The sequence below is a fragment of the Rhamphochromis sp. 'chilingali' genome, assembly GCF_963969265.1.
Source record: "Rhamphochromis sp. 'chilingali' genome assembly, chromosome: 2".
Lineage (NCBI taxonomy): Eukaryota > Metazoa > Chordata > Actinopteri > Cichliformes > Cichlidae > Rhamphochromis > Rhamphochromis sp. 'chilingali'.
Window position 1 is genome coordinate 67113680 of NC_137930.1, and position 26775 is coordinate 67140454.

At 43.7% G+C, this 26775-nt stretch overlaps 1 protein-coding gene across 7 annotated transcripts in view; it reads left to right on the plus strand.

Moving 5' to 3' along the window:
- Nucleotides 1–26775, plus strand: part of LOC308392892 (FYVE, RhoGEF and PH domain-containing protein 4-like) — a 55255-nt gene that overhangs the window by 14635 nt on the left and 13845 nt on the right. For 3 of the 7 annotated variants that reach the window (XM_080876223.1, XM_080876226.1, XM_080876225.1), the window contains exon 2: nt 18868–18951. In XM_080876223.1, coding sequence (XP_080732349.1) covers nt 18868–18951 — 84 coding nt within the window. Of the gene's footprint in view, nt 1–9560; nt 9931–14587; nt 14834–18867; nt 18952–21951; nt 22095–26775 lie in introns of those variants that run through there. The other 4 variants (XM_080876227.1, XM_080876224.1, XM_080876229.1 and 1 more) reach the window with 4 other exon arrangements.

Here is a 26775-nt window from a genome sequence, read left to right on the forward strand (position 1 = left end):
CAACGTAAATTACACACGGACAACATTAAGCGACTCACGCAGAGAAGAACGGCTGCTGCTGCATCATCATCCTCATCATTTCTGCTACACTGGCAGGGCTAGGGGCCAGGACTCTATTCTTCGGGTTTTTGGGGGATGTTGCTAACTCCGGGTCCGATAACTGGCAACCCACCCAACGTGCACAGTGTGAGGTCTCGCAGCAAGCTATCAAATACAGCGCATTTCTCGGCTTTTAAAAAAACGCTATGCGTCGCCAGGTGTTTCATCGGATTCGAGGTGTTACCTCCTTTGACAGTATCACAGTATCAGCTTAAAGCACTTGTTGCTGCTGAGTTTGCATATTTTGCTGTGAAGTACAGCCAGACTTTTGACCGCTTCGCCTTGGACATTTTTAATCTGTAGCTCTGCTCTAACTGAACGTACGTACCTGGCCCCGCCTACTATCCTGGGAAACGTAAAATGATTGGCTAGAAGTGTATCACAGCTCAGGAAAAAAAAAGCACCGAAATAAAGCACCGAAATGTGCGCTGCTTTTCGGTCTGGTTACTACCGTTTATGTCAGAACCGGTGCCATCATGGCACCGGACACCGGTACCCATCCCTACTCTGGACCCAGTGGAGGTGGTGAGTGACAGGAGAACGGCGGCTAAGCTGTCATCCCTGTTGGACAACATCTCCCACCCCATGCAGCAGACTGTGACAGCACTGAGCAGCTCCTTCAGTGGGAGACTGCGGCACCCACGGTGTGGGACGGAGAGATTTCGCAGGTCTTTCCTCCCCACTGCTGTCAGACTCCATAATAAAGACTTTAACTGATCAAGCACACACATCCATACATATGCAATAATACTAAGTGCAATAATCCTTTCTGTCATCGTTGTATTTTTACTCAGTTGTATATAGTATTTGTATTTGTATCCTATTTTTATCTTATTGTATATTTATTTTATTCTATTCTGTACAGTTGTGTACTGTATTTATTCTTATTGTATTCTAATTTTTGCCTCATAACTTTTGCACTGTCCACTTCCTGCTGTGACAAAACAAATTTCCCACGTGTGGGACTAATAAAGGTTATCTTATCTTATCTTATCTTATTATTGTCACTGCTACATTTCTGTAATGAACCAGAAATTATTTCCACTACTAATTAATTACCGTTGAGCTCAAAGGTTATATTAATAAATGGTTAACAAATGTGTATTTATGACGACGATTTGTGAGACTGGTAAACTTACCTTTGTTCGTATGATGGTCTTTCGTGCTACACGGTGCATTTCAAGGTCCTGTACCCATCCGTCGGTAAACTGTACCTGGGCTTGTTGCAGTGACCTGAAGTTACTAAACTTCATGAGTGTATGCACTCACTCCAAGAACCGTATAATTATAAATTTTAAATGTAAGCGTGGTGAAAGTTGGGCAGCACGCTAAGGTCTTTTGTCCACTCTGTGTGCTCGTAAGGGTCTGACCCTTTCACTCCTTTGATTTTTTTCCTCGTATCTTTTCTGTCTTTTCATCGAGTCTGTCTTTGTACGGACCGGCATTGTTCTCCTTTTGTTTTGTACATTCCTTTTTTGTGCGGCAAAGAAAAAACAAGAAGGTATTGGAACCGGAGAATGAACGTTTTGCGGTACTGCAAATGCTTGCATTTGATGCGGTACTTGGATTGTTTTGCCAAGAGTTCCCGGCATGCAATGCGTGAAAATCACGTGATTGCTAAACAAGGGGGCGGGTGCATCCGGCCTCCTCGGCTGTAATTGGTCCAGCCCAGAGTCGATCATGACCAATTGGTCAATCCAACACCTTTCATTATATATACCCTTCCTAAAAAAAAAAAAATCCATCGGCCTATAAAAACAAAAATTGCCAGCGACCCACCGGGTATGCCCGATGGCCAGTCCAGCTATGCTTGGCTGCCATGCTAATGGACAGAAACTGCCGCCTATGGTGATTTTTAAGCGAAAGACTTTGCCTAAAGAGAAGTTTCCAGCAGGAATCATCATTAAGGCAAATGAAAAGGGCTGGATGGATGAGGAAATGATGAAAGACTGGCTGAGGGAGGTGTATGTAAGGAGACCAGGTGGTTTTTTCCACGCATCACCATTGCTCTTAATCTGTGACTCTATGCGTGCCCATCTCACAGCCGATGTGAAAAAACTAGTGAAACAAATGAACTGTGAGCTTGCTGTCATTCCGGGAGGCCTGACAAAGGAACTCCAACCGCTGGACATCGGTGTGAACCGCCCGTTCAAAGTAAGGCTGCGAGCGGCCTGGGAGCGATGGATGACCGATGGAGACCACAGTTTCACCAAGAGTGGAAGGCAGCGCCGGGCGAGTTACGCCACAATTTGCCAATGGGTTGTAGATGCTTGGGCTAACATGTCTGCTGGCACTGTTGTTCGAGCTTTCGCAAAAGCCGGCATCATTTCCGAGGAGCCGCACGGCACGGAAAGTGACTCTGACAGTGAAGAAAGTGAACTTGGCATGTTTGATGGAGATTTAGCGCAGCTGTTCAATTCAGACACAGAGGATGAGGACTTCGATGGGTTTGATTGATGATAAAAATGTGAGTACCAAACTTTGTTTTGCTCCTGCTTTATTTTTAAATACGCACACTTGTATGCTTGTGTGTTGTTGATGATGACGATTACCGGTAATAGAAATGTGAGTAAGGTACCGAACTCAGGTTTGCTCCCGCTTTATTTTTAAATACACATACGGTACTTGTATGCACCCTATGATCCAGTGCGCCTTATGTGTGTGTTAAATACAGTAATAGCACACATAACTGAGACTGCGCCTTTTAGTACAGTGCGTCTTATGGTCGTGAAAATACGGTACTTTAGCCAACTTTAGCCAACCCCCTTCTACCAGAAACACTTAGCTGATGTGTGTGTGTGGTTTTGATATTTCACGAGAAATTATATTGTTGTATCAGCCTTTATAGCCATGTTTCCATCCATTAGCCATGGATGGAAACCAGACAAAATACTTACGGAAAGCTTACAGACAACTTAAAACTCAAGCTATTTAACTTCAAATCTATTCCCATCCATCCATCCATCTTCATCCGCTTTATCCAGGGCCGGGTCGCGGGGGCAGCAGCCTAAGCAGAGAAGCCCAGACCTCCCTCTCCCCAGCCACCTCCTCCAGCTTATCGGGGGGAACACCAAGGCGTTCCTAGGCCAGCTGAGAGATATAATCTCTCCAGCGTGTCCTGGGTCTGCCCCGGGGCCTCCTCCAGGTGGGACATGCCCAGAACACCTCACCCAGGAGGCATCCTTGTCAGATGCCCGAACCACCTCAGCTGGCTCCTTTCGATGTGGAGCAGCAGCTGCTCTACTCTGACCCCTCCCGGATGGCCGAACTTCTCACCCTATCTCTAAGGGAGAGGCCAGCCACCCTTCGGAGGAAGCTCATTTCTGCCGCTTGTATCCGCGATCTCGTTCTTTCGCTCACTACCCACAGCTCGTGGCCATAGGTGAGGGTAGGGACGTAGCTCGACCGGTAAATTGAGAGCTTCGCTTTTACACTCAGCTCCCTCTTCACCACGACGGACCGGTGCAGCGTCCGCATCACTGCAGCCGCCCTTTTCCGGCTGAGAACCATGGCCTCAGATTTGGAGGTGCTGATCCTCATTCCCGCTGCTTCACAATCGGCTGCGAACCGTTCCAGTGCGAGCTGGAGGCCTTAACCCGATGAAGCCAACAGAACCACATCATCCGCGAAAAGCAGAGATGAGATTCTGAGGCCGCTGAAGTGAAAGCCCTCCGCCACTTGGCTGCGCCTAGAAATCCTGTCCATAAAAATTATGAACAGAATTGGTGACAAAGGGCAGCCCTGGCGGAGCCCATCACCCACTGGGAACGAGTCTGACTTATTGCCGGCAATGTGAACCAAGCTACTGCAACGGTTGTATAGGGATCGAATGGCCCGTAGCAATGGGCCAGACACCCCATACTCCCGCAGCACCTCCCACAGGACACCCCGAGGCACACGGTCGAATACCTTCTCAAAGTCCACAAAACACATGTAGACTGGTTGGGCAAACTCCCATGCGCCCTCAAGTATCCTTGAGAGGACGAACTCTCCTTTCCAGCACCCTGGCATAGACTTTCCCAGGGAGGCTGAGGAGTGTGATCCCCCTGTAGTTGAAACACACCCTCCGGTCTCCCTTCTTAAAGATGGGGACCACCACCCCGGTCTGCCAGTCCAGGGGTACTGCCCCTGATCTCCACGCAACATTTTAGAGGCGTGTCAACCAGGACAGCCCTACGTCCAGAGCCTTCAGGAACCTCGCCCCCGGAAATTGGCGGGTCTCTCCCCTCATCCCCAGACTCTGCTTCCTCCTCGGAAGACGTGTCAGTGGGATTAAGGAGGTCCTCAAAGTATTCCTTCCACCGCCTGACAATTTTCTCAGTCGAAGTCAGCAGCGCTCCGCCAGCACTATACACAGTGCAGGTAAAGCACTGCTTTCCCCTTCTGAGTTGCTGACGGTTTGCCAGAATCTCTTCGAGGCAGTCCGAAAGTCTTTTTCCATGGCCTCTCCGAACTCCTCCCACACCCGAGTTTTTGCTTCAGCCACTGCCCGAGCCACATTCTGCTTGGCCTGTTGATACCTGTCAGCTGCCTCCGGAGTCCCACAGGCTAACCAAGCACGATAGGACTCCTTCTTCAGCCTGGTGGCTCCCTTCACCTCTGGTGTCCACCATTTGGTTCGGGGATTACCACCACGGCAGGCACCAACCACCTTGTGGCCGCAGCTCAATGCAGCAGCTTCGGCAATGGAGACGCTGAACATGGTCCATTCGGACTCAATGTCCCCAGTCTTCCTCGGAATGCTGTTGAAGCTCTGCCGGAGGTGTGCGTTGAAGATCTCACAGACTGGGGCCTCTGCTAGACGTTCCCAGCACACCCTCACTACGCGTTTAGGTGCATCGGGTCTGTCCAGCGTCCTCCCCCGCCACCTGATCCAACTCACCACCAGGTGGTGATCAGTTTACAGCTCAGCCCCTCTCTTTACCCGAGTGTCCAGAACATATGGACGCAGGTCTGGTGATACGATTACAAAATCGATCATCGACCTGCGTCCTAGAGCGTCCTGGTGCCACGTGCACTTATGGACACTCTTATGTTCGAACAAGGTGTTCGTTAAGGTCATTTTGTCACCCACCCTGTCGTTACCCACGTGAGCATTGAAGTCTCCCAGCAGGACAACAGACTTCCTTCCACCTTCCAGCACCCCCCCGGCTGAACTGCCACTCAGCGCATAAGCGCAGATGACAGTCAGGACCCGTTCCCCGACCCTAAGGCGCAGGGAACAAACCCTCTCATCCACCGGGAAAAACCCCAACGTACCAGCAGCAAGCCGAGGGAATATTAGAATACCCACCCCAGTCCGCCGCCTCTCACCAGGGGCAACTCCAGACTGAGACAGAGTCCAGCCCCTCTCCAGGAGACTGGTTCCAGAGCCCAAGCCATGCGTAGAGGCGAGCCCGACTATATCTAGCCGGTACCTCTCAACCTCACGCACTAACTCGGGCTCCATTCCATGTCCTTATTGCCAGTCTTGGCAGCCGGGGATCGGTCCGCCAGGGCCTCCGCTCCTGGCCACCGCCCGGCACACAATGCACCCGACCCCTATGGCGCCTCCTGTGGGTGGTGGGCCTGCGGGAGAATGGGCCCATGTCTCCTCTGGCACCCTCCCCGGGCCTGGCTCCGGGGCGGGGCCCCGGTAACCCTATCCCGGGCAGGGTAAACTGTTCCCTCGATGTTTTCTTCATAAGGGTCTTCTGAATCGCTCTTTGTCTGGTCCCTCACCCAGGACCAATTTGCCATGGGAGACCCTACCAGGGGGCAAAAGCCCCCAGACAACATAGCCCCTGGGATCCCTAGTATAAACAAAAACCCCTCCACCACGATAAGGTAGCGATTCACGGAGAGGCAAATCTATCGTCTGATCTCGGAAGCTAAGCAAATCTATTCCCCTTTTGTTTAAATAACTCTCCTTGGATTGTCTACATCATGCACAAAACGCTGCCGCTGCGGGCCTGAAGTCCTGCACGTCTGTGCTAATCATAGAAGGAACATGAGGCTTGTTTTAAAATACTCGCTGTTTAAATTAAGTACCTTTTTAGATTTGACATTACTGTCCCGTAGCTTTTACTTGCAATTTTTATGGTTCTTAAAATTGGGAGCAAAGACTTCCTTGCCTTTGAATCTGCATGTGTCTTTGTATTTTTGTGTGTGAGAGTGCTGATTAAACTGACCTGTAATGGCTTCTGCAGTAAATGGCCAGGCAGTAAACGAGAATACAATTATCTCTGTAGCACCGTGATTTCCTGAATGTGGTTCACGGACACACAGAATCCGCAGGAAACACTACACACTGCGTATATTGAGGTCTGGATGTAGTTATTACTCTCTAGGCCTTTCAGTCACTAATTACTGTGTTGTTTAATAAGGCCCAGCCAGACTGTGTGTTTCAAGGTGTGTCTGAGACTAACAGCGTGAGCAGGTCATTTCATGGAAAACGTGAAAGTATTTAATTTTAATGGGTCTTCATGTCAGGCACTGGCTGTGAAGAAATTATACAAGACCTGAAAGAAAATGACATTAGTAAGACACACTGGGCAAAGGGAGATGAAAACAGGAGCGGACAGGAGAACAGAAAATGGGCCAGAAGCGCCGTGACTGCCAGTCTGAATTAATAAAGACACCACAAGAAGGAAGCTTACAACAAATACGGAAAAGTGCCCACGGTGCACAATGCTTTACCGTGGGTACTGAACACCCACAGTGCAATATTGTGTGTGCATCACACATTTCTTAATAGGGGGAACTGCCACGAGGAGGAAACTGTTTGTGAAAGCAAACAGTTCTCTATACGTGCGTCTGTAGCACTTAGCATGGCCGGAAGGTCATTTTGTCAGACAGCAATGACATTCTGAGAAGTGTTCTTTCTCAACGTGTCAACACTCCAGTCACCCCGACCACAACATATATCTGTCTGCTCTGCACTTTTCTGTAACTTCTGAGATCAAAGTGACAAGATGTCTAATACTGGCACATGTCGAGCTTCTGTTTGAGAGAAGCCCACCTCACGCCGATGGAAAGAGTCTGATCTCACCACGAATGCTTTCTTGTTTCACTCTTGGTCTTCAGTTGAAGGTTTTAATCCTGACGTGGTTCTTTAAGGGTTTGTGATGACATCTGAATTTATGGGATTATAAAACCAGCTCAGAATTTTTTGTGTGAGTGTGTGCATGTCATCAAGCTAAAAAAAACCCTGTTAGTTCCTGTATTTCAACTTTCACAAGAGGTTGAGGGATAATTTTGTGAGACTGAACTGTAAACATGAAAACCTTCCCTTTACTGTTAACTTTGAGCTTTTATCTCTAAAACTGTTCATATTTCCATTTGAACCCAAATTCCACAAAAACCAGTAATAAAAAGGCTTTTTAACAGACACTTTCCAAAACTAAAGTTACCTTCATTCTGGTTGGGTTTCACTCTGGAAGAGGTCACAAAATTAAGAGTGAACTTGACAATGAAAACCATTGAAATACATTGAGGTATGGCTTTAGCTGTTTGGGTCCCTCTTTCACTGATAATGATACGGGAATAAATAAGTGAGAAGGTTACAAAAAAATACTTATCAGGGGAATTTATAGTTAATAATAAATGTTAGGTGGACCTTTCATAGCCAGAGTGCGTGTTTATCTCAAAGGTGTATTACTGGCCATAAACGACCTTGGTTTTAAAAGCTTTGCGCTGCTTGTCGCACAGGTTTTATGAAGTCTTTGCACACTCTGTAGGAGAGAATTAAATGCTTCTAAAAAGGTGTAAATGAATGCCTTTGATAAAGCGTTTCTTTTTCCAGGGCTCACAAAATCGCTAGCCCGACGTCCCGGGGCTAGTGATTTTTCTGTTCGGGCTAACAAAATCCATCTCAGCCCTGCCTGTCAGGCTGTCATAGGAAGAAAAAAATATGTCAATGCTTTTGCATTATTTCGCAAACGTAGCTGTCAGTATGTGACATATTGAAATCGCGTTTGAATTTCCGCTTGTTTTTTGCTTCACTTTCACTTTGCGATGGCGCAAACTGTGAATAGAGAGCGGCAGCTACTGACTGGTGAGTGACAGATTAGTTGCGCACCAGTTCCTCTGACATCGTCTTATCACTCATTAGCTTACTATTCAAACGTGACAAGTGAAATCTCCCGCAGCAAGCTTAAACCTGTGATGCAGGTTGATTGCGCAGAGAATCGCTGATCATTATGCAAGTGCCTGTGTAAAAGCAGATGGATTTATGCAGGTATTTTAGTTCTGCAGAGCCAAATAAGACAGGTCAGGGTGAAGAAGGGACCACCAAAGAAAAGCCGATCACAAAACGGAAAAGATATGACAAATCAGGCTATGAGGCAAAAACAAAAGCGCAGCTTTTTTTGGTTTCATGGACAAAAGAATTTCTGTGGCTGGAATATGACGAGCTAAATAACATCATGTTCTGCCGGGTGTGTCTTGTTTCCCTCGATTTCTGAGTCGACAAGCACCTTTGTTACTGGGACCAGTAATTTTAAGAAAGACCCCATTAGAACCCATGAGAAATGCAAGAAATGCATTATTGCTCAGTCTGCAGTATCTTTCCCAGAACAAACGCCAATTGCAAAAAAAAACTACTAAAAATAAACCAAGCACAACAAGAAGTCCAGAAGAAACGCAGAAGAAAAAGCTGTTTAGAACAGCGCGATGTTGCAAAGAGTGAACTACCTTTGGCACAATTTAGCAGCCTTTGCAAACAAAGCAAATGATCTTGGTTCCACTTACCTCTTACCCGTGACTTCAGTGGAAATGTCAGATTCAGGATCTGACACAGACTGATCCATGTTCTACACAGTTCTTACAAGTTCATAGAAATTTCTGCTCAATTAGAACCAAATATTTGAGTTGATGATTGTATTTTTTTACAGTTGTTGTAATTTGTGTTTTAACAATTTTTTAAGTCAATCAAAAAATTGTCCTTTATTTTTTTTCAGGCTACTTAAATTTATTTTGGGCTACCAAAAACTGAAGAGTGTCTGCCCGAAGGGCTACCAGAGATTTTGAAATTTTGCGAGCCCTGAAATTTTCTAATCTTTTTGTAACACGCTTCCTCTTGAGGCACCATAGACACTGATTTATTTGGCACGTCTATGAACTGAGTCACCCTTATTTTACCTCAAACCTGCATTTTGTGTCTCGCTGTCAGTCTGAAAGCTGCTGAAGTTGACAGCTGGATTTTTTTAAACCGCTATGTCAGGCTTCTACTTTCTTTACACAGAGATCAGTTCTTCATCAGCTCTCTCTTCAGATTGTCTTTCTTACGCCTTCCACCCAACCCCACCCTCCTCTGTATTCACGGCGGGGGGTTGTTGCATGTCACACTCTCCACCTATATTGTGCTATAGCCACCAGCAGCAGGGGCGGCAGATGAGTATGGCCATTGGCTTCTTCCCCTCTCACCGGCCCTCCCCTTACCCGACACAATGGGTTCGCTTGTCCATGCAACACGCACAGGCATATGCAGAAACACATTCACACACACAGAGGGGGCTTTACTCTGGGGCTGAGTATCGCTTCCCCACCATATGCTCCGTCTCCGCTGGAATGTTATTATCCTCATTTGCTGTAGAGAGAGCGGAGCATGAGGTAAAAGAAGAAGGAAAGCGTGACTAGGTTAGGCTAAAGGGCGACTGGGTGTTGAAACGTATCTGTGTGAGGGAGAGAGAGAGAGAGAGAGAGAGAGAGACCGTGAAAAGGAAGGGAGGATGCAACCGATGCAGTGAGGCAGCAGTTTAACACCAGCCTCAACCTGCTACTGTGAGCGACAGAGCACAGGGAGAGGCACAAGGCACCTTTTTATTCTCACTGGACACAGCCTCCTCTAAGGTCAGTGTTTCTCTCTCTCTTTCTGTCTCTTTTATTTTTACCCTGGTTTACCAAGCAGCACCGGCACCCCGCATCCGTCGAGCTCACACTGTAGCCATAGGGCGGTAGGTTCACAGAGCTGACAGACAAAGTGTGTGTGGTTCATAACCACAGAGAGTATGAAATGCTGTTCTCTATTCTGCACACTTACACATTAAACGCCTGCTGAGGGTGATGGTTAACAATGGGAGGAGCACACATCACAAAAGACAAACCTGAGCTCTCACCACAGGATGCTGCTCTGGTGGGTGCTGTAGCTCAGTGTGTGTGTGTGTGTGTGTGCTATGACCTGTGTTAGCTGGAGAGGACTATTAATTTTCTTTAAGGCAGTGCCAACTGAGCCTCTTTAGACGTGCACACATATAAAGACTGTTAAAGTCGGTAAACGCTGCTTCCCATTTGAGCTGTGGGAAAATAGGTGAGGCAGTGTGTGTGTGGATTTTGTGTCACCTCGTACAAACACAGCTCTGATTTATAGTCGTCCTGTCTTGTCAGCTGTACTCTGATCCTATAAAAGTTTATGTAGTCTGAACTGCATGTAGTTCACTCTAAACTTCCTGAAAACAGCAAAGTCACAATAGCTTTTTAACCAATAAAACTGTTGGACTAAGGATGACACTCATGCTTTGACCTGAGTCGCCTCTCTTCATTCGTGTGCTGGGTGCTATCAGCGTTACTCTTTAGCTAACTGTCTTTACAGTTAAAACTATTAAAGTCGGCTACACCAAGCTACACTCTGAGCATGGCTGCCATTCCAGCCGAGAAGAGGCAGGGGGGTTGTCAAATCCTGTGCATTGATTGGTCTCTATACTAGCCGGGCTCTTCAGTGTGTCTGTGTGGTCCCAGTAAGAGGGATCCTCCAAGATCAACGAGTAAATCCAGGAGTTCATTTCATTCGTAACTCTTCTCCCTCTACTTGCATGTTATCTAAAATAGTAGACGCATTAAAACCGAGTTAGATCTTAACTCGTCAAAAGAAGAGAAGAGATATGTAATGTGACCAAAAATAGCACCAAACTGAAGAGAGCATTTTTGTTTTTGTTTTTTTAAGAGAAGTAAAAAAGAGGAAGGAGAATAACGAGCCGGTTCACAGTGAATAAAATGTGCATAACTCTACAAATATGGCTTACTTTGATCACGTTTGCGTGATCAAAGCTTGTTCTGGTCTCAAACTAAATGTGCTGTGTCACTGTCCTTGGGACGCAGTGCTACCTCTGCTGTAATAAAGCTGGTTGCCTTGTCATTTTATCCTCTTTTTGTGGAGCAGTTTGTCCTTCTGTTAAGACTCTTATGACACAAACCACAAATGCTGATGCTGTTTGACACTTTATTACAAAGCGTCAGGTTAGGTGTTGTGCGCTTGTGAATGCAGACGAGCAGAAAAGCAGGTGACCAAGCTCATTTGATCTGTGGGTTTAAAAATGGAGTGTGCAGAATGAGGAAGAAAGAGGAGGACAGAAAATTAGTAGCATAGTCAGCTTGGTTATAGAGGAAGTTAGTCACGTTAAATCTTATCCATTGCTTTCTATCTTTCTCTTTCTGCCTCGTTACAGCACCAGCCTTGGCTCTGGGCTCGGCTGCAGGCTTGCTTTCAGGATTGCAGGGGTTTTCTGTGCATTCCAAGTCTGTGCTGGGAATATGGGCTCTGCTGCCAGTCAGAATGGCTCATTCATGCTGAGCACAATGATCCCGTTTGAGGCACAAGTCCTTACCCACGCTGTTTGATTGGCATTATATTCACCATCTATTTACTTCATCCATTATGCATTGAGTCAGATCTGTTTGGCATTAATGATTCTCTCTTGTTTACTCTCTACTTGATGCATAAGAATAAAAAAAACTGAGACAAACAAAGATATTTAACGAATGAAGAAATTGTTTGGAGTATAGAACAGAAATGTGCAGATCTATAGAGCTGGGCACATTTGCTCCCAAAATATTGGCTAACAAAGAACAAGAAGAAAACTGCTGATGTTAGCTTGTCCCACACTTCATAGTAGATTCTAGTAGTAGTTGGTCACATTGTAACCTCACAACTTTATTTCCAGATTAAAATTAATCACGTCTATTGCATTACTGTGAGAAGCTCTGAACTGTTGCTGGCACGACCTTCCAGAAATGCCGTGTGCTGTCGCTCACCTTCTGTACACGGCATCCGTACAGTCTGTCGCCTCCGGCTGCTCGGTGCGTAAGAACAACAGGCACATTTCACTGATTTAATCGTCGTGAACTGAAGCCAGCATCAGAAGAGCAATAACAACTTAGTCGTTAGCGGCAGTTTGTGGGAATTTCTCATGTGGTTATTTTTGGATCTGGAGCTACAATTAGGTTCAGGAAGTCGTGAGATTTTTGCCAAAGTGTTGTAAATATAAATGGTTATTAATAGCAATCTTTTTTATAAAGGAGCGATTTGCAAGGAATTTAAACAGAGCTGCTTTAGTTGAAGAACTAGTTAAAGGACTCTGTGGCACAAACACTGAACTCACGCAAATAGTGTACGCACTATTGTATAGACATTTTTGCCTTTTTATACCCAGGCTGATATGCTGCACAGAGGTTTCCTCTTTCACAAATCTCCAGTTAATCTGTTGGACCCTTGAGATCCAGTTGATTTAGGCTCATCATGAAGAGCTTGTCGTAAATAAGCATTGTTGTTCATTTATGAACATACAGGTCTCCCAGGACTCGGTCAGGCATGGTAATCGGGCAGACATGCTATTGATTGGCACATTTGGGAGCTTCTGCCACACCAGCTGTGATCTTTCTGGGGGGTTTTTAAGGTAGACCTGCAGGTCATGTGGATGAAGGAGGAGATGACAAGAAAAATGAGATGACTGTGATGAGCAAGATGCTGTGAAAAAAGGCACACAGAGGAAAAGACTGTGGCATGTTGATGTTATCACAGACTGCAACAGTCAAGCTCTGCCTTAGGTCTCAGTGATTGTAGCGTACACTGCTGTTTGGATCTCAGCTATGTGCTCTCATAGCCCTCTGATACTAACTTTATTTTTCTTAGTATCCCTGGTTGTGGTAGAGCTACAGTATTTGGATCAGTTGTGGAACTTAGCGTCTGCCATCTGGCATGACAAACATGTTTAAATGGTCTGTTATAGTCATTCTTCTCCAGAGAATGATTATCCCTGCAACAGCAAACAGGAAGCCTATAGTTTCCATCTCTTCCTGTCTCTATGGGGCGGGGGGAAGGGTCCGTAGTGTTGTTCAGCTCGAGGATTGTAGCACATCCAGTCACCCAGTTGGCCTGCCCTCATTAGACATGGGCCGGAGAGCATGTTCAGATCATGCTTATCTTCACATGCTGGAGCTTTGTAGGGTGCCTGGTGGTAAACAAAGAGGCACAGTGATGTGCAGATTTTATGAGGCAAGAAGTGTGGCATTTTGTAGCTGAAAACAAAGACTGTCACAGGTCTGTGATCTCAGCAAAAACAGCACAGGATACTGCTCACCATATAAAACAATCTGCATAGATAGCATCTAGCAGCCGAAGAGTCTGCGCTGAAAGAGAAGCTAAAAACAAGAGGGAATCCCAGCTTACAATCCCAGTATTGCAAATAGGTAACTGCTAAAGCAGTGAATGACGAAGATGAAACCAAGCCTGAACATGGATGATGCATTCTGCAGCTACTTTGTGTCAGGGGTAAATGAAAGCTCAACAAACTGGCATTAAATTCAGGTACCAGAAAAACCAGCTTATTCTTTTAAGTGTTATATGGACAACGAACTACGTCAATTTCCCACGTTTGCTCCGTGAGCTGGAGACGCAGGGTCTCATCTGGTTGTCTTGAATACACAAAACGCTTACAAGGCCTTTTAATTTTCACTCTATTATGCCTGCGACAGAAAGCCATCACTCTCTGGTAATTGTCCATAATGGAAGAACGAGATTGAACAGAGGCAGACGCATCTGGTCTCTTTCAGTAGCCTCTGAGTCAAGCAAGAAAAGCTCGCACACATTTTATCACCACCGTGAACATACGATTAAAGGGGTGTGACTTGGCATGCTAATACATTCACGCTTTTCCATTATTTATGAGTTACATCTGAATAGCAGTTATCTCAATCTAGGGCAGCCTTGCATATTAAACTTAGCTTACTTTGCTTTCTTTGTGTCTTTTTGGTGGATTTTCTTTTGAATAATAATCTCTTTATCTCACCATTATAGAATTACATCAGCAGCATCCTCTCTTTACACTTATTTATATCAGGACTGAGACTAGGTTAAGGTTCAGCTCCGTGCAGTCAGTTTAAGGTGAATAACATTTTAGAGAAATTAGCAGGGTGGATCAAATGTTCATTATAATGTAAAATGGGTTAAATAATGGGTTTTAAAACAATTTTGCATGACCACAGATGACTAAATGTGAACTGTTACAGTTGGTTAATTTTTATCTCTCACTTCTCCATATCATAGTCACTCCTTTTTCCACCTTTCTTCACCAGTGATTTATTGCATTTCTTTAACTCCTCCTTTGCTTTTTCCTGCCTTCTCACTTTCTCCTCCCTCCTCGCCAGCTCTCAAAGCATTCTAAGGGAGTCATGAAAGTGACCGTGAATAAATATCTTGTAGGGCGACCTGTCCCTCCTCCCTTCCTGCAATTGTCTGCTTCACCAGGTGACTCTAGTTTCCAGGGAACCGGTTTGTGCAGTGATACAGAGACTCCAAAGCTCTCACGGGTACACACACACGAGCTTACCAGCCAAGAAGGAAACGTGTGTGTGAAGAACGGACTGTAATTTCTCATAAATATGGATACTCCTGAATGGAAAAGACACTATAGGATTGATAACCATTCTGTGTTTACCTGGCCGGGGAAAACACAACTCTTTTTGGGAGGAGTGCTGGCAGGTAGTGTAAAAAATTTACTTTTTGTTTTTTTGTCATATTTTCAGACACGCAAAATAAATAAAGGGTCTAAAAATGAAAAAGTGTTGTTGAACTACGGATTAAAAAAAGCTCTAGAGGAAGCGCTGCCTTTACCACAGAAACCCAAACACACAGGTGACTGTTAGATAAGCGAGTGTGAGAACAGTCACCTAAGAAACATTTTAGACACACAGCCTGCCTGTCAAGGGAAATTATGCAAGAACTTTTTCAATGACCTTTCAGAGCTTTCGTGTGAATGGTGAAGCAGTGGCATTTATTTCTTGCTCATAATCTTACCTGGTGCTGCAGAGCTTTAAATGTTTGTTGTGCTGTAATCGGAGAGGTGTAGCACACAAGAATGAACTTGTGGCAGATTTTTTCAGCTACACCATATTTGTCAGCAGCATCAGTTAACTTTGCTGTTCTTGCAATAATGTTTAAAGATGGAGAAAGATAGAATACCCTCATTTTTAGTTAAGCATTTTTTAAACCATCTATAGTTTATAACACATGTCCTTATGTGAATTATACAACTGCAACCTACAGTGTTGAAGGCTGGCGAAAACACAGGTGGTGACTGTGTTTTCAGTTTGACTGCTGGTCAGACTTGGGTTGGAGCTCATTTGGTGTTTTCAGTCACAGACGTCTATCAGAGTTCTTGTGCTGCTCTACAGCAAGTAAACGTAAGCACCACAAACCAAAGGACTGACCTGATAAAAGATTTGTTTGCACCACTTTTTGATCGTTAGATACGACATGTCGCATACGCAGATGCACATTTCTGAAGTTCAGATAAATGCCACGACTCACTGACCATTCACTCTGAGCAAAGGTTACTGTAGCTGTCAAGGACGAGGTGCCAATATGGTAGCATTAAAGTTTGGTAGCGCAGAGAGCTGCTTAGAACATAACCCTTTAAATTTTCTTTTTATTTACTTCGACTGCCAAGAGAACAATTTGTAGCAGTTTGCCACCTATGTTGTTGAACATCAAAGGCACAACTGTGATTCCATGTAACTGTAAAACAATCAAAATGTGTCAGTAGCAGTATTTACTCCCTCACACCTGTGTAGTTTATGTTTAACTAGCAGCTTTCTTCCAAGAACCACAGACGAGGTCTGCTCAGCGTTCTCACTTCCTCAATCAGTAATTTTAATAAATGCCTGAGTTCCTGTTATTGTAAATCTGATTCCTTCTCACTGGCCAATTCTCTTTCTCAGCTCCTCTCAGTAAACTTGTCGTTATCGCTGCCGTAACAGGAGACTATAAATATGACTTCTGGTTTCATTGTCACTATTGAGACTTTATGGCGACTCTCATCCCACATCACTTCCCAGATCCTACCTGGCCGGTGACCAGTGTTCACTTTGTGTGTGGATTGTGCTGTCTCCGGGTCTCTGAGGTTATCAGTTGTGTTATGCTCGGACTTCTAACAAAAAGATCATCACATAAAAACAAAAACAACAGGATGTTAATGAACAGGGAGGGGAAGCTTTAGTGTCAGGCCAGTTGCATGATGAGTACGTCAGTAGAAGGGCTGGTACACTTTCCTCCATCAGTCATCAGCCACATCTCAGAAAGCTATTTCTCTGACCTTTGTGGCTGCGTGTAGTCGCCAAAGTGTGAAGCATTTTCTCTGTTGAGTTTATTCTCAGTATTGACATCAGAACACATCCCCCCACTTAAGGAAACAATGGGCACGCAGTGACTCTGGTCACACGGCTAAGAGCTGGCCGGAGGAGAGGCCTCCATAGGCCGACTCTGTAGAGAAGATGTGTACATAATGCTTTTCATAAGCTGCTTACATTTGTTATATTTTCAGTAGGGAACTCGACTGGGGTTTAACTTGTATACTGTTAAGTAAGTTGTGTGTGTGTGTGTGTGTGTGTGTGTGTGTGTGTGTGTGTGTGTGTGTGTGCGTGTGTGTGTGTGTGTGTGTGTGCGTGTGTGTGTGTGTGTGTGTGTGTGTGTGTGTGTGTGTGTGTGTGTGTCTTTGAACAGCAGGCAGGCCTGTCATGAGGAGTCCAGATGGTGGGTGGAGAAAGCCCTCCTTTAATCCATGCGCCAGGATATTATACCCCCCTTCACTCTCTCTCCCTCACACATACACACACACACACACACACCGTCATCTGTATTTCCACCGTTTGCACGACCCCCCATTGAGCTACTCTACTATTGGTTTACGTACCATTATCCACGCTCCATTATGTCAGCTCGGTCCACTCGCTGCTGTGTTGTATATCCTGACTGACGCAGCACTAAATGCTTGTACAGAATTGAGTTTGAGAAACGATAAGCGAGGCATGAACATTGTAATACAATTCAATTCACTTGAGTAAGAGGACTCATTATGTTACCCTGTCATGTATTTTGGAGGGATATGATTTCTTTTATTTTTTTAATCTGTGTAGTTTCCTGACAGGCTGAAAACATTGCAGGATGATGTCAACACCGTTTTTTTCAACTGAAATGAAATAGAAGATGATTTACCACAAAACTATAACCTGTTCATAAGTGTGGATTGCCTTCTTTGCCTTCTTTTGTCTTCTTAGTCTCGCAGGTCAGAAGTGACCACAATTGAAAAGGGTTGAGTGCTAAGCCTTACTTAGCAAGATGCATCCATTAACAATATGATTGCAGCTGATAATGAATTAATTAAATGCACAACAAGTCATATTATAATGACAGTTGCTTTAAAAATTCTCCGATTTATTATCTTGCCCACAAACATTGGTGAGATAATCATTTTAAACAGGCAAGTTTTATAAATACTATATTAACACCCATACTGCTCAATAAAGGGATAACTTTTCCCCAGGTTGTTATTATGTTAGTGCTTCTGTAGCTTTATTTTAACAGTGGTGTCATTCAAGGAAATGCAGTTTTCTCCACAACCTCTGAGCAAACATGCAGTTCTTTTAATTCCCAAATGTTTAAAATCATTATCAGTTTGTTGCATGCTGATGGTACGTGACTTGTTTTCAATCAGTCAAATTGTTCCGCTGTAGTGCCGTTTACAAAATACACACTGATGCTTTCTTTTTAGTATTTCTCAAAAACATTTCTCGAAAGAATGCGGAACAACAAACCCGACTGATTGGCTTCGTTTCTGTGTGGTTAATGTTGACACATAGGTGAAGCTGGAGGTGGCTGGAGGGTTGAATATTGTACGATTTTCATTGAGAGTTACCTGGATAGGCAAGATTAGGAACGAGTCGATCGGGAGGAAAACCCAGGTTGGACAAAGTTAGGGAGGCGGGGCTTAGCTGGTCTGGATGTGCAGAGGAGGCTAGTGGATATGTTTGGCAGTGGATTTTGAACATGGAGCTGCCAGACAGAAAGACCACAGTGAAAATTTAATGATGTAGTGAAAGAGGAGGTTGGTGTGACAGAACAGGGTGCCTGTAGAGGCGATGATTACATCTGACTGAGGGCATAGGTTTGTGCTACTCTGTGTGTGTGTGTGTGTGTGTGTGTGTGTGTGTGTGTGTGTGTGTGTGTGTGTGTGTGTGTGTGTGTGTGTGTGTGTGTGTGTGTGTGTGTGTTTGGAGGTTTTGGAACGCTCACGAGGTCTTCATTGTTTTTACGACTAGCTATTTTCTCTTTAATCTTTTATGTGCATATTAAACGGCTGTTTTGAAAGAGCGTTTGCTCTCCCTGCTGACGATGGCCTACATATCACAGACAGACTAATTAGGGTTTCTCTCTCCAAGGGCTTATATACTCCCTTTCATTCTCAAAACAAACATGAGTGTACTCCAGATCTTGATAAATGCAGCTACCACAACAGTGCTTCAGATCTCACAATCTCTCCTGTTCATTGTATAAGTTTATTGGGGGCGGGGTTTGATCTGAGTTGGTGGACCTTTTACATAAAATCTGGGGAAGCCTCAAACTGTTTAAAGCTTCTGTCTGATATGCAGGTCAACCTTTAAAATAGCCTCTTAATCTACACAAATTCTGTCAACTTATTTTTATTCTAAATCTTGAAATCTGCGCATATTGTGTTGTAGAGAGGAAGGGCAAAGCTACCTGTTTCCAGTCGGAGAACACTGAAGAGCAGACCTGTGTGGCGGTGAAGATCGAACAGTCCATAGGTAGGTTGCATCACCTCCATTTATCTTTACGGTCTTTCTCTCAAGTGCTTGCACGCAGACTTTTTGAAAAACTCTTTAGATGTGTTATTATTCATATCTTAGTCTCCCATTTTTCGTCCACTTTGTGCATCATCTTGATTTTCATTGCCATGTTCACATGTCCATCGTCTCTTTTCAATCAACACCTCTGATTTACACACATTTGCATTCAAAATCAATAGAATGCATGGATTTTTCAGCTTTGCCAGACCTTCTGGATCGGAGTAAAATCAGTTAACATGCACAGTGAGGACAGAGGATGATACTGTGAAGGACACTATGAACACGCCTTCCTGTGACTCTCTGCTATGCAGGGGTGTGAAAAACGCTGCGGGTCGCTGCTCTATTTTTATATCAAACTCGTGTGTGCGCTCACGCTCGCAAACATGCTTGTGTCTCATGGTCTGCTTCTTTTGATGAATGGGCGCTTACCTCTGGCCCTCTGTGTCTTCCTATTCTTCATTTTCCTCGTTTTCTCTTCTTTCTAGTTCACGCCTGTAAGTCCCTCTCCTTTTTGCACCTGGGTTTTCATCCATGTCTCTTTCTTTCTTTGTTATATTATCTAGTCTTTCGAAGCAGACTCGTGGGGTAATCTCACAACGGCCCTCAGATTAGAGGATGATGCAAGCTTAATCTGAAGAAAGTCCGGGCAGTTGAAAGCCCCCCACCCAACTCCAAGCTCACAGGACTGGCTGTAATTGTTACGTGTCATTCTGTCTGTCATGTTCTCTCACACGGTGTGCGTTAGCATGATTGGATCATTCAAAGCCTCGTCTGTAAAAGTGGAGCCAAACGTGCACAGCAACAACGCACTCTCAAGCTGACTGGTTGAGGTAGTGCTATTTGGAGTGTGTGCGTACATGTGTGCATGTATGTTTGTGGCTTTGAAGCAGTTTGTGTGACTTTGTCTCAAAAGCTTTCGTTTCACAGCTCAGTTTTTCATCAAATAAATGTAACCATAACGATCATGCAGAACGCCTTTGTCCTTACAAAAGATGTTTACATGCACTAAGTAACCAGGGTATGCTTGTCTCACTGACTCTTTGAAACCAAGTAAACAAAAGGAGATGTTTCCTTCCAATTTGTACACTGATCAGCCTAATATAGTGAAAGTTGTCCTGTTGTGTTGCCAAAACAGCTGTGACCTAAGACACAGGACCTGTTCTCAACAAGGTGCTGGCTCGTTGGATTGGCATGTGGGGAATTTAAGGCCAGGTAACAACTTCAGGTAATTTTCCTCCAGCCATTCAATCCGCATTTTTTGCAGTGCAGAGGAGCTTTGTCATGGTGATAACAAGGGGAGATGTGTTTCTGCTGCAGAAATGTTTAGGTGGGCGGTATGTATCAAAGTAACATCCACACGAATGCCTGTACCAAAAGGTTCCCAACAGACAAGTTTTTTGGAGTTTTATTGTTGTGGCTCATCACTGGATGCTTTTGTTTCTTGCTTGGAGGAATTTGCATACGTGACTGACAGGATGGATAGTGGATGAGACAGGTTCTTGAGCAAAATAATTATATTGAAAGTCGCGCTAAAATAAAAAATACAGTCGCATTTATCACTGAAATATTTGTGCAAACCTCAAAAAAATCACCAGGACTCCATATTAAACATCACAAAACATATCAGGGTGGAAATTTAAAGCGAGAAAACTTTCAATTGTTAATAAAAAAATATATATTTCTGAGTAGTCACAGCATTCATTAAAAAAACCACCAACTTTGTTTTTTCTCAGTTTTCTACAAAACGTACAAAAGTAAAAAAACACCAAACAAAGTAAGGTGAGCATGATGGGAGTTGTGGTTTGCAGTCTTGTAAAGACAGATAATTTAACAGGAGTTGAATTTATACTGGTCCAACTAGTTTATTAATGAAGGAACAAAATAATGCTCATCACTCCCCTCTGCAGTGCGTTTACATGTCGCAGTAAGCAAGACCTCAAGACTTGTTTCTGTCAGAGGTGTCATCGTGACTTAAATTAAAGCTTCCTGTGTTGTTGTTGTTTGTTGGGTTTTTTTATCTGAAACCATGTGATGGTTCAAAGCTGATACATAGCAACGTAGATCAGACCAAGACCTTTCCACCACATAGACACCAGGGAGCAGCTGTGCAGCACACGTTAGATGCAGAACATGGAGAAGACTGAGTTGCACTTCCCAGTGGAGACTTCTGTAAAAGGTACATTTAGTTTATTCCCATAATTCCTTTTGTGATGCTCTTGCTTCATTTTAATGTAGCCTCATTTTGATATTTCACGATTAATCGGGAGGATTTGGTTTGTGTTCGTGTCGTTGCGTCAAAGTTTTTACCATTTTATATGTTAGCATAAATAACAGGGCTCAGGAGGACGAGCTGATTTAAATAAAAATTTATTTTGGGGGCTTCGATTAGATTTGAGGATGACAGAACTGCAGTGAAGCTGTTTAGGCTGCTTTTTCTGTGGTGGCTGTCAATCATTGATCAGGTGCTTCACTAATAAGAGACGCTGATGGAGGAAGAAGTGCTGTGGCTTTTGTCCTCTGCTAGTGGTCCTGTTTCGCTTTCTGCTGTTTGCTTCATTGTGTGATTGTAACAAATGGGTTTCACAAGTGAGAGGAAGCTGGAAAACCCTTCAGTGTACCTGAGAATTGCAGGATAATTTATTATTCCATAACTTTAAACTACATTTATTTCTATTCTCCGAAATTTGTTATTTTTCTGGAAAAATGTTGCTCTGACAGGCATTTGTGTCTGTTCTCTTTCTTTCTATGGATTTGAACCTTTTAAGGTCTAAAGGTGCAGTTCCTGTGAGCTTAAAGGTACAGAGTTCATTTGAAGGTGTCTTTGTTTGCGCGCGTGTGTGCGTGCAACTCTCGGTTTGTGCGAATCAGTACTTTTTAAAAGCCACTTAAATAAGGGGTGTGTGAGCGAGAGTGAAGGAGGAGTCTTTTGCTGCCCTGTAAATCTCCCTCCTGAGCTGAGTCATTCTCAACAGCACCGCCTGGGAAGATTACACGGATGCTAAACTTTCAGCTCTTCTGGGATACACACACACACACACACTCAAACACACAACAGTAGAGATCGACATTGCAGCTGTTTTCCGGTCTATCTCAAACACAGGGTGAGTTCATTCACTGGGATTTTGTTTTTTCCAAGCTTGGCAGAATAGTTCATCCTTGGATTGTCTCTGCTGAGTCTAGAGTGTAGTTATCGAGATACAGTTTTCTTCTCACGTTTTGTGTCATCTGCTTTGTTCAGTTTGCGGTGTTAAATAAAATTGTGTGATCACACTTTAGTGACAGCAGTCTTTCATGTTTTCATGCCCATGCTGCTCTTTTATCTTTTACGGGAGTGTTGCAGTGTTTACACTCCAAACTGTCTGAGCCTTTCATACAAATAACATAGGAGTGGCCTACAAACGCACTTTACACATAAATTTGCAGTTGCAAACTTCATCATAGCCACGTAAGGACTGAAGCTTGACAGATGTTTCTAAAGGCTGCTGTTCACCTCAACTCGTTTTTTATCCTCATTCTTCCCTCATGTTCCTTGACTTTGGTGTGACTGTGTGGAAGCCCAAACTGTCTTTTAAATGCCACAGAGTTTACAAAGATGAAGCAGAATATATCAAAATAAAAAATACTCAGAATTTCCTTGTTGATCACAAGGAAATTCTGTCACACCCTTGCGGTAACGGCAGAAGACGAAGCCTCAGTTTCAAGCTATGTCAACCACTCCTCTGCTTGCGCACAGTCGGGTGTGCCTTTTGTTTTTCACCTCGAGCTCTCACACCTAAGTATCAGGATATATTTTGCCTCAAGAGAGCCAAAAAGAACATGACACACAAGAAGAGACGCGGAAAACATAAAAGTCAGGTCGGACAGGTGTGCTGTCAGGTGACAGTTCTCAAACAAGGTGGAGTCAGGAGGTACAAATATCTTGAACATTCACATAAGAACAATTAGGTCAGATGCCTACCTGTAAATAAGCAAGATGTACGTTTTCTCTGTAAAAACCTTTAAAAAGAAAAACTAGAAAAGCGGCTCATCTTTGCTGTATTAACATTCCCGTGTTGATTCCCTGGGAGCAGCTTTTAGTCTTGATACAGCGGCATGGTTACAGAGGTTTGTGACTTCTGCAGCTGCGCTCTAAAGTTGAAATTTGAGGTTTTGAGTTAAACATTTGTTGTATGGTGAAACTTTGTACCAACTGGCACCTTTGATAATCCATCATCTTCTCAGTTTTCATTCATGCCTGCAAACCTGATGTCATGCCCATTAGCCTCGACTACAGTCTGTATTTCGACTTGTTATCCTTCTAAACTAAGAGGGTGAAAATATACCTTTGGTATCATCTGTCATCATGGGCGTGTTGGCATGGTGATTTTGGTACCTGTGATCTGTATGTCTTTTTTATCATTTATGTCCAGTGTTTCCTCAAATCTTGTATTGAGTGTTGTAAGTCTACTTGAAACATTATTAAGACAAAAAAAATTTTAATAAAACAAATCATTGTGACAACAACAAACTGGAAGAATGTAGTGTGCCTGGAGCTATTTTGGGAATTAGTTTGGATTTCACTATTTTCGGACTTTGCTTGTTTTCTTGTTGCAGAGTAAGATACTTGCGCTGAAGAGATGGATTTATTTCAACGTGTAGTAAACTTAATTCACCCATTTTAACAAATAGTGATTTGTTAAAATGGGATTTTCCACAGTTAATCTAATGTTGGGGAACCAGTTGATCACACTGTGAAGAAAGGTGCTGTTACTGGGGAAACTTCTGAAATCAAGGATTTGTTGTACTTTGTAAAACCAGAAAGTTTTCTCCGCTCTACCTCTCATGTGTACTTACCCTTTGCATGAGCATTTGTTAAGTCGCTTTGAATTTATTAATATTGGTCCTTTGGGCTCCGTGGAGTATGCAGTGAAATTTTACATTTTCACAAGGTAAAAGGATAGTTACCATGGTTACAAGCCTCACAAGCCTCACAATCCTGCAACAAAGAAAAAAGTCAAGTCTCGGTTTGACTAGTCAAGTCTTCACTTCCTGGATTGGAGTAGTGATCCAGCAGTGTTTTCAGTTTCTAGTAAAAGTAGATTATCTGTTTACTGTAAAAGCACAACAGAACTGAGTGGCAGGAAATTTCTTGCCAAAACACAAAAGTTATGAAAAGAAGGTAGAGTTCGTCCTTCCTTTCTGTGCAACACATTTAAGTTGTATTTTGTGTTCGCGTCCACCCGATCCATCTCGTACTCCAGACAGCAGGCCTCCTTCTCCGTCACACAGATGAGGATTAGAATCAAAGTGTTTTCGCAGCACGCTGTCTGGCTGCTTCTAATTTACTGCACATGGCTGTCTGTTGTGCCAAGACAGTTTTAATGAGATGGTGCCAGAATGAGTGCGTTACCAGGAGCAGGACTTTCTTCCCAAACACTGTAGTTTTGAAAAAACTTCCTTTTCAGTGTAACAGCTCTGGTTGCGTTTCCTTAATCTACTGATCAAGATAAGAGGTTAAAAATAAATGATGTGACATAAAATCTCGACATCTAATCTTCTTCTACATAACTGACAGCAAAACATCGAAGCATTTTCAGATCTATATCTTTGTTTACATCTCTCTTGTCTTGACACAGCCTACAGATATATTAAGTGTTGCTATTCAGGTTAAAGGCTGCAATATAAAGGTGATTCAGACGTGAGCCGCTGTGTTTGACGTGGTTACTGACAACCCCAGAAAGCAAAGCTGGGCTGTGGACACTGGACCTCCTGTACTCAGGAGTCAGGATAAATGCCACATGCGAAATGCAATTTGCAGGCAGACTTCGTTTTAGAACATGTACTTATAATGTGGTGCATAATGTTTTGCAAGATGTTTTTTATGACCTCTAATGTGGCTGAGAGTGGAAGTCAGGCACCTAATCATGAAAAATTCCTGCGGCCTGCCTTCATAACTGATTGGTATTTTTTGGGGCCATGTTTAGAAAGAAAGCCCTCCCAAACACAGCGTGGGACCGCTTCCAGTCAGACAGTTGCCAGACTTGTTGTCTTTAATTACGGTCCACCCTTTAAAATAGAAATTGTGACTGTATGATTTTGTGGTTACTCTTTTTCTCTTTCCCTTTAAGATTGGTAAGATAAAGATTACTCTAGTAAAGACAAATCTGGGGCTCCAGGAACCAAGTTGGCACATAGTAACAACGTTTTTGTAAACAAGCTGCATTTGGAGAGGTACTCCAAAGTATATAGTACATTAAGCTCTCACTCAAAGACCAGGTTACTTACCCTAAGGATACAAACAACACTTATTTCCATCATCAGCTTATCAACTATGTACTGTATGTCTGATTAATCAAATGTAGTTATAACATAGAAAAAAAGATGAACTTATATCTTTTTGCTTGAAAATTGGTGCAGCTGCAAGCCCCTGTGCAACCCACCTCCAACCCATCTCCTCCTTTTCATGTTTTTTGTGTCTTAATCAGTATCATGATTGTCATCGCTGACATCTACCTTATTCAGTGCTGTCTCCTGGCTGTCGTTCTGTCCACCTCAGACTTTGCATATACAACAGAACCCAGTATCCCAGAACCGAGCCATCCCAATACAGCCAACACCCAGGTCAACAGGTATACCTGTTCAGTTGCTTGTCAATGCAAATATCTAATCAGCCGATCCCATGGCAGCTTCTCAAAAGATTTAGACCTGCTGAAGTTTAAACCCAGCATCAGAGTGGGGATGAGAGATGACTTCAGTGACGTTGACTGCAGCATGGCTGTCAGAGGGGCTGGTCTGAGTATTTAAGAAACTGGGATTTTCCCACACATCCATCTCTGGAGTTTAGAGAGAATAGTATGAAAAAAGGGAAACTGCCCAGTGAGTAGCAGTTCTCTGCACGAAAATGGCTTGTTGATATATCAGAGGTCAAAGGAGAATGATTCGAGCTGATAGGAACACAAGAGTAACTCAAATACCCACTAATTACAGTAAAGGTATGCAGAAACGGTGGGGTCACAACATGGATCCATCTTACCATACACCAGCGGTTTAAGCTGGTGGCAGTGGTGTAATGTGTGGGAGAGATTTTCTTGGCACACTACCAGCCAAGCATTGTTTAAACACTACATCCTGAGTGTTGTTGCCGGCCACATCAATCCCTTTCTGACTACAGTGTTCCTATCTGTTGATGGCTACTTCCAGCAGGATAATGCACCGTGTGGCAAAGCTCAGAAAATCTCAAACTGGTTGCTTGAACGTGACGATTAGCTTACTGCACTCCAATGGCTTCCACAGTCATCACACATCACTTTTGGGATGTGACAAAGATTCATATCATGGATGCACAGCCGACATGCACTTACAGGCAGTTGATCAGCACAACCTCATGATGCCATCATCTGTGAGGAATGTTTTCAGCACATTGTTGACTCTATACCACAAACAATCCCATCCAATCAAGCCCTAGCAGGGTGTTCTTAATAAAATGTCCAGTGACTGTGTGTTCTTAGATATAGTAATTTTCAGTTTATCTTTTGCTCTCTTCATTGGCTGATCATTACAGCCACTTTACTTTACGTGTGTGATTATTCGAGTGGCAGATATATTTCTAAAAAAGAGAAATATATCTTTATCTGTTTTTAGACATGATGGGACTGAGTCTGTAAAGAAATGAAGGTCCTTCCTCAATGATTCATTTCAAAGATGAAACATTTCTCTGTGCATGTTAGCATCCCTGAGTGCCAGAAACATGAAGTCCCTTCTTCACTTTCGGTAATAACAGACTGACCGAAACCAGAACAAGCA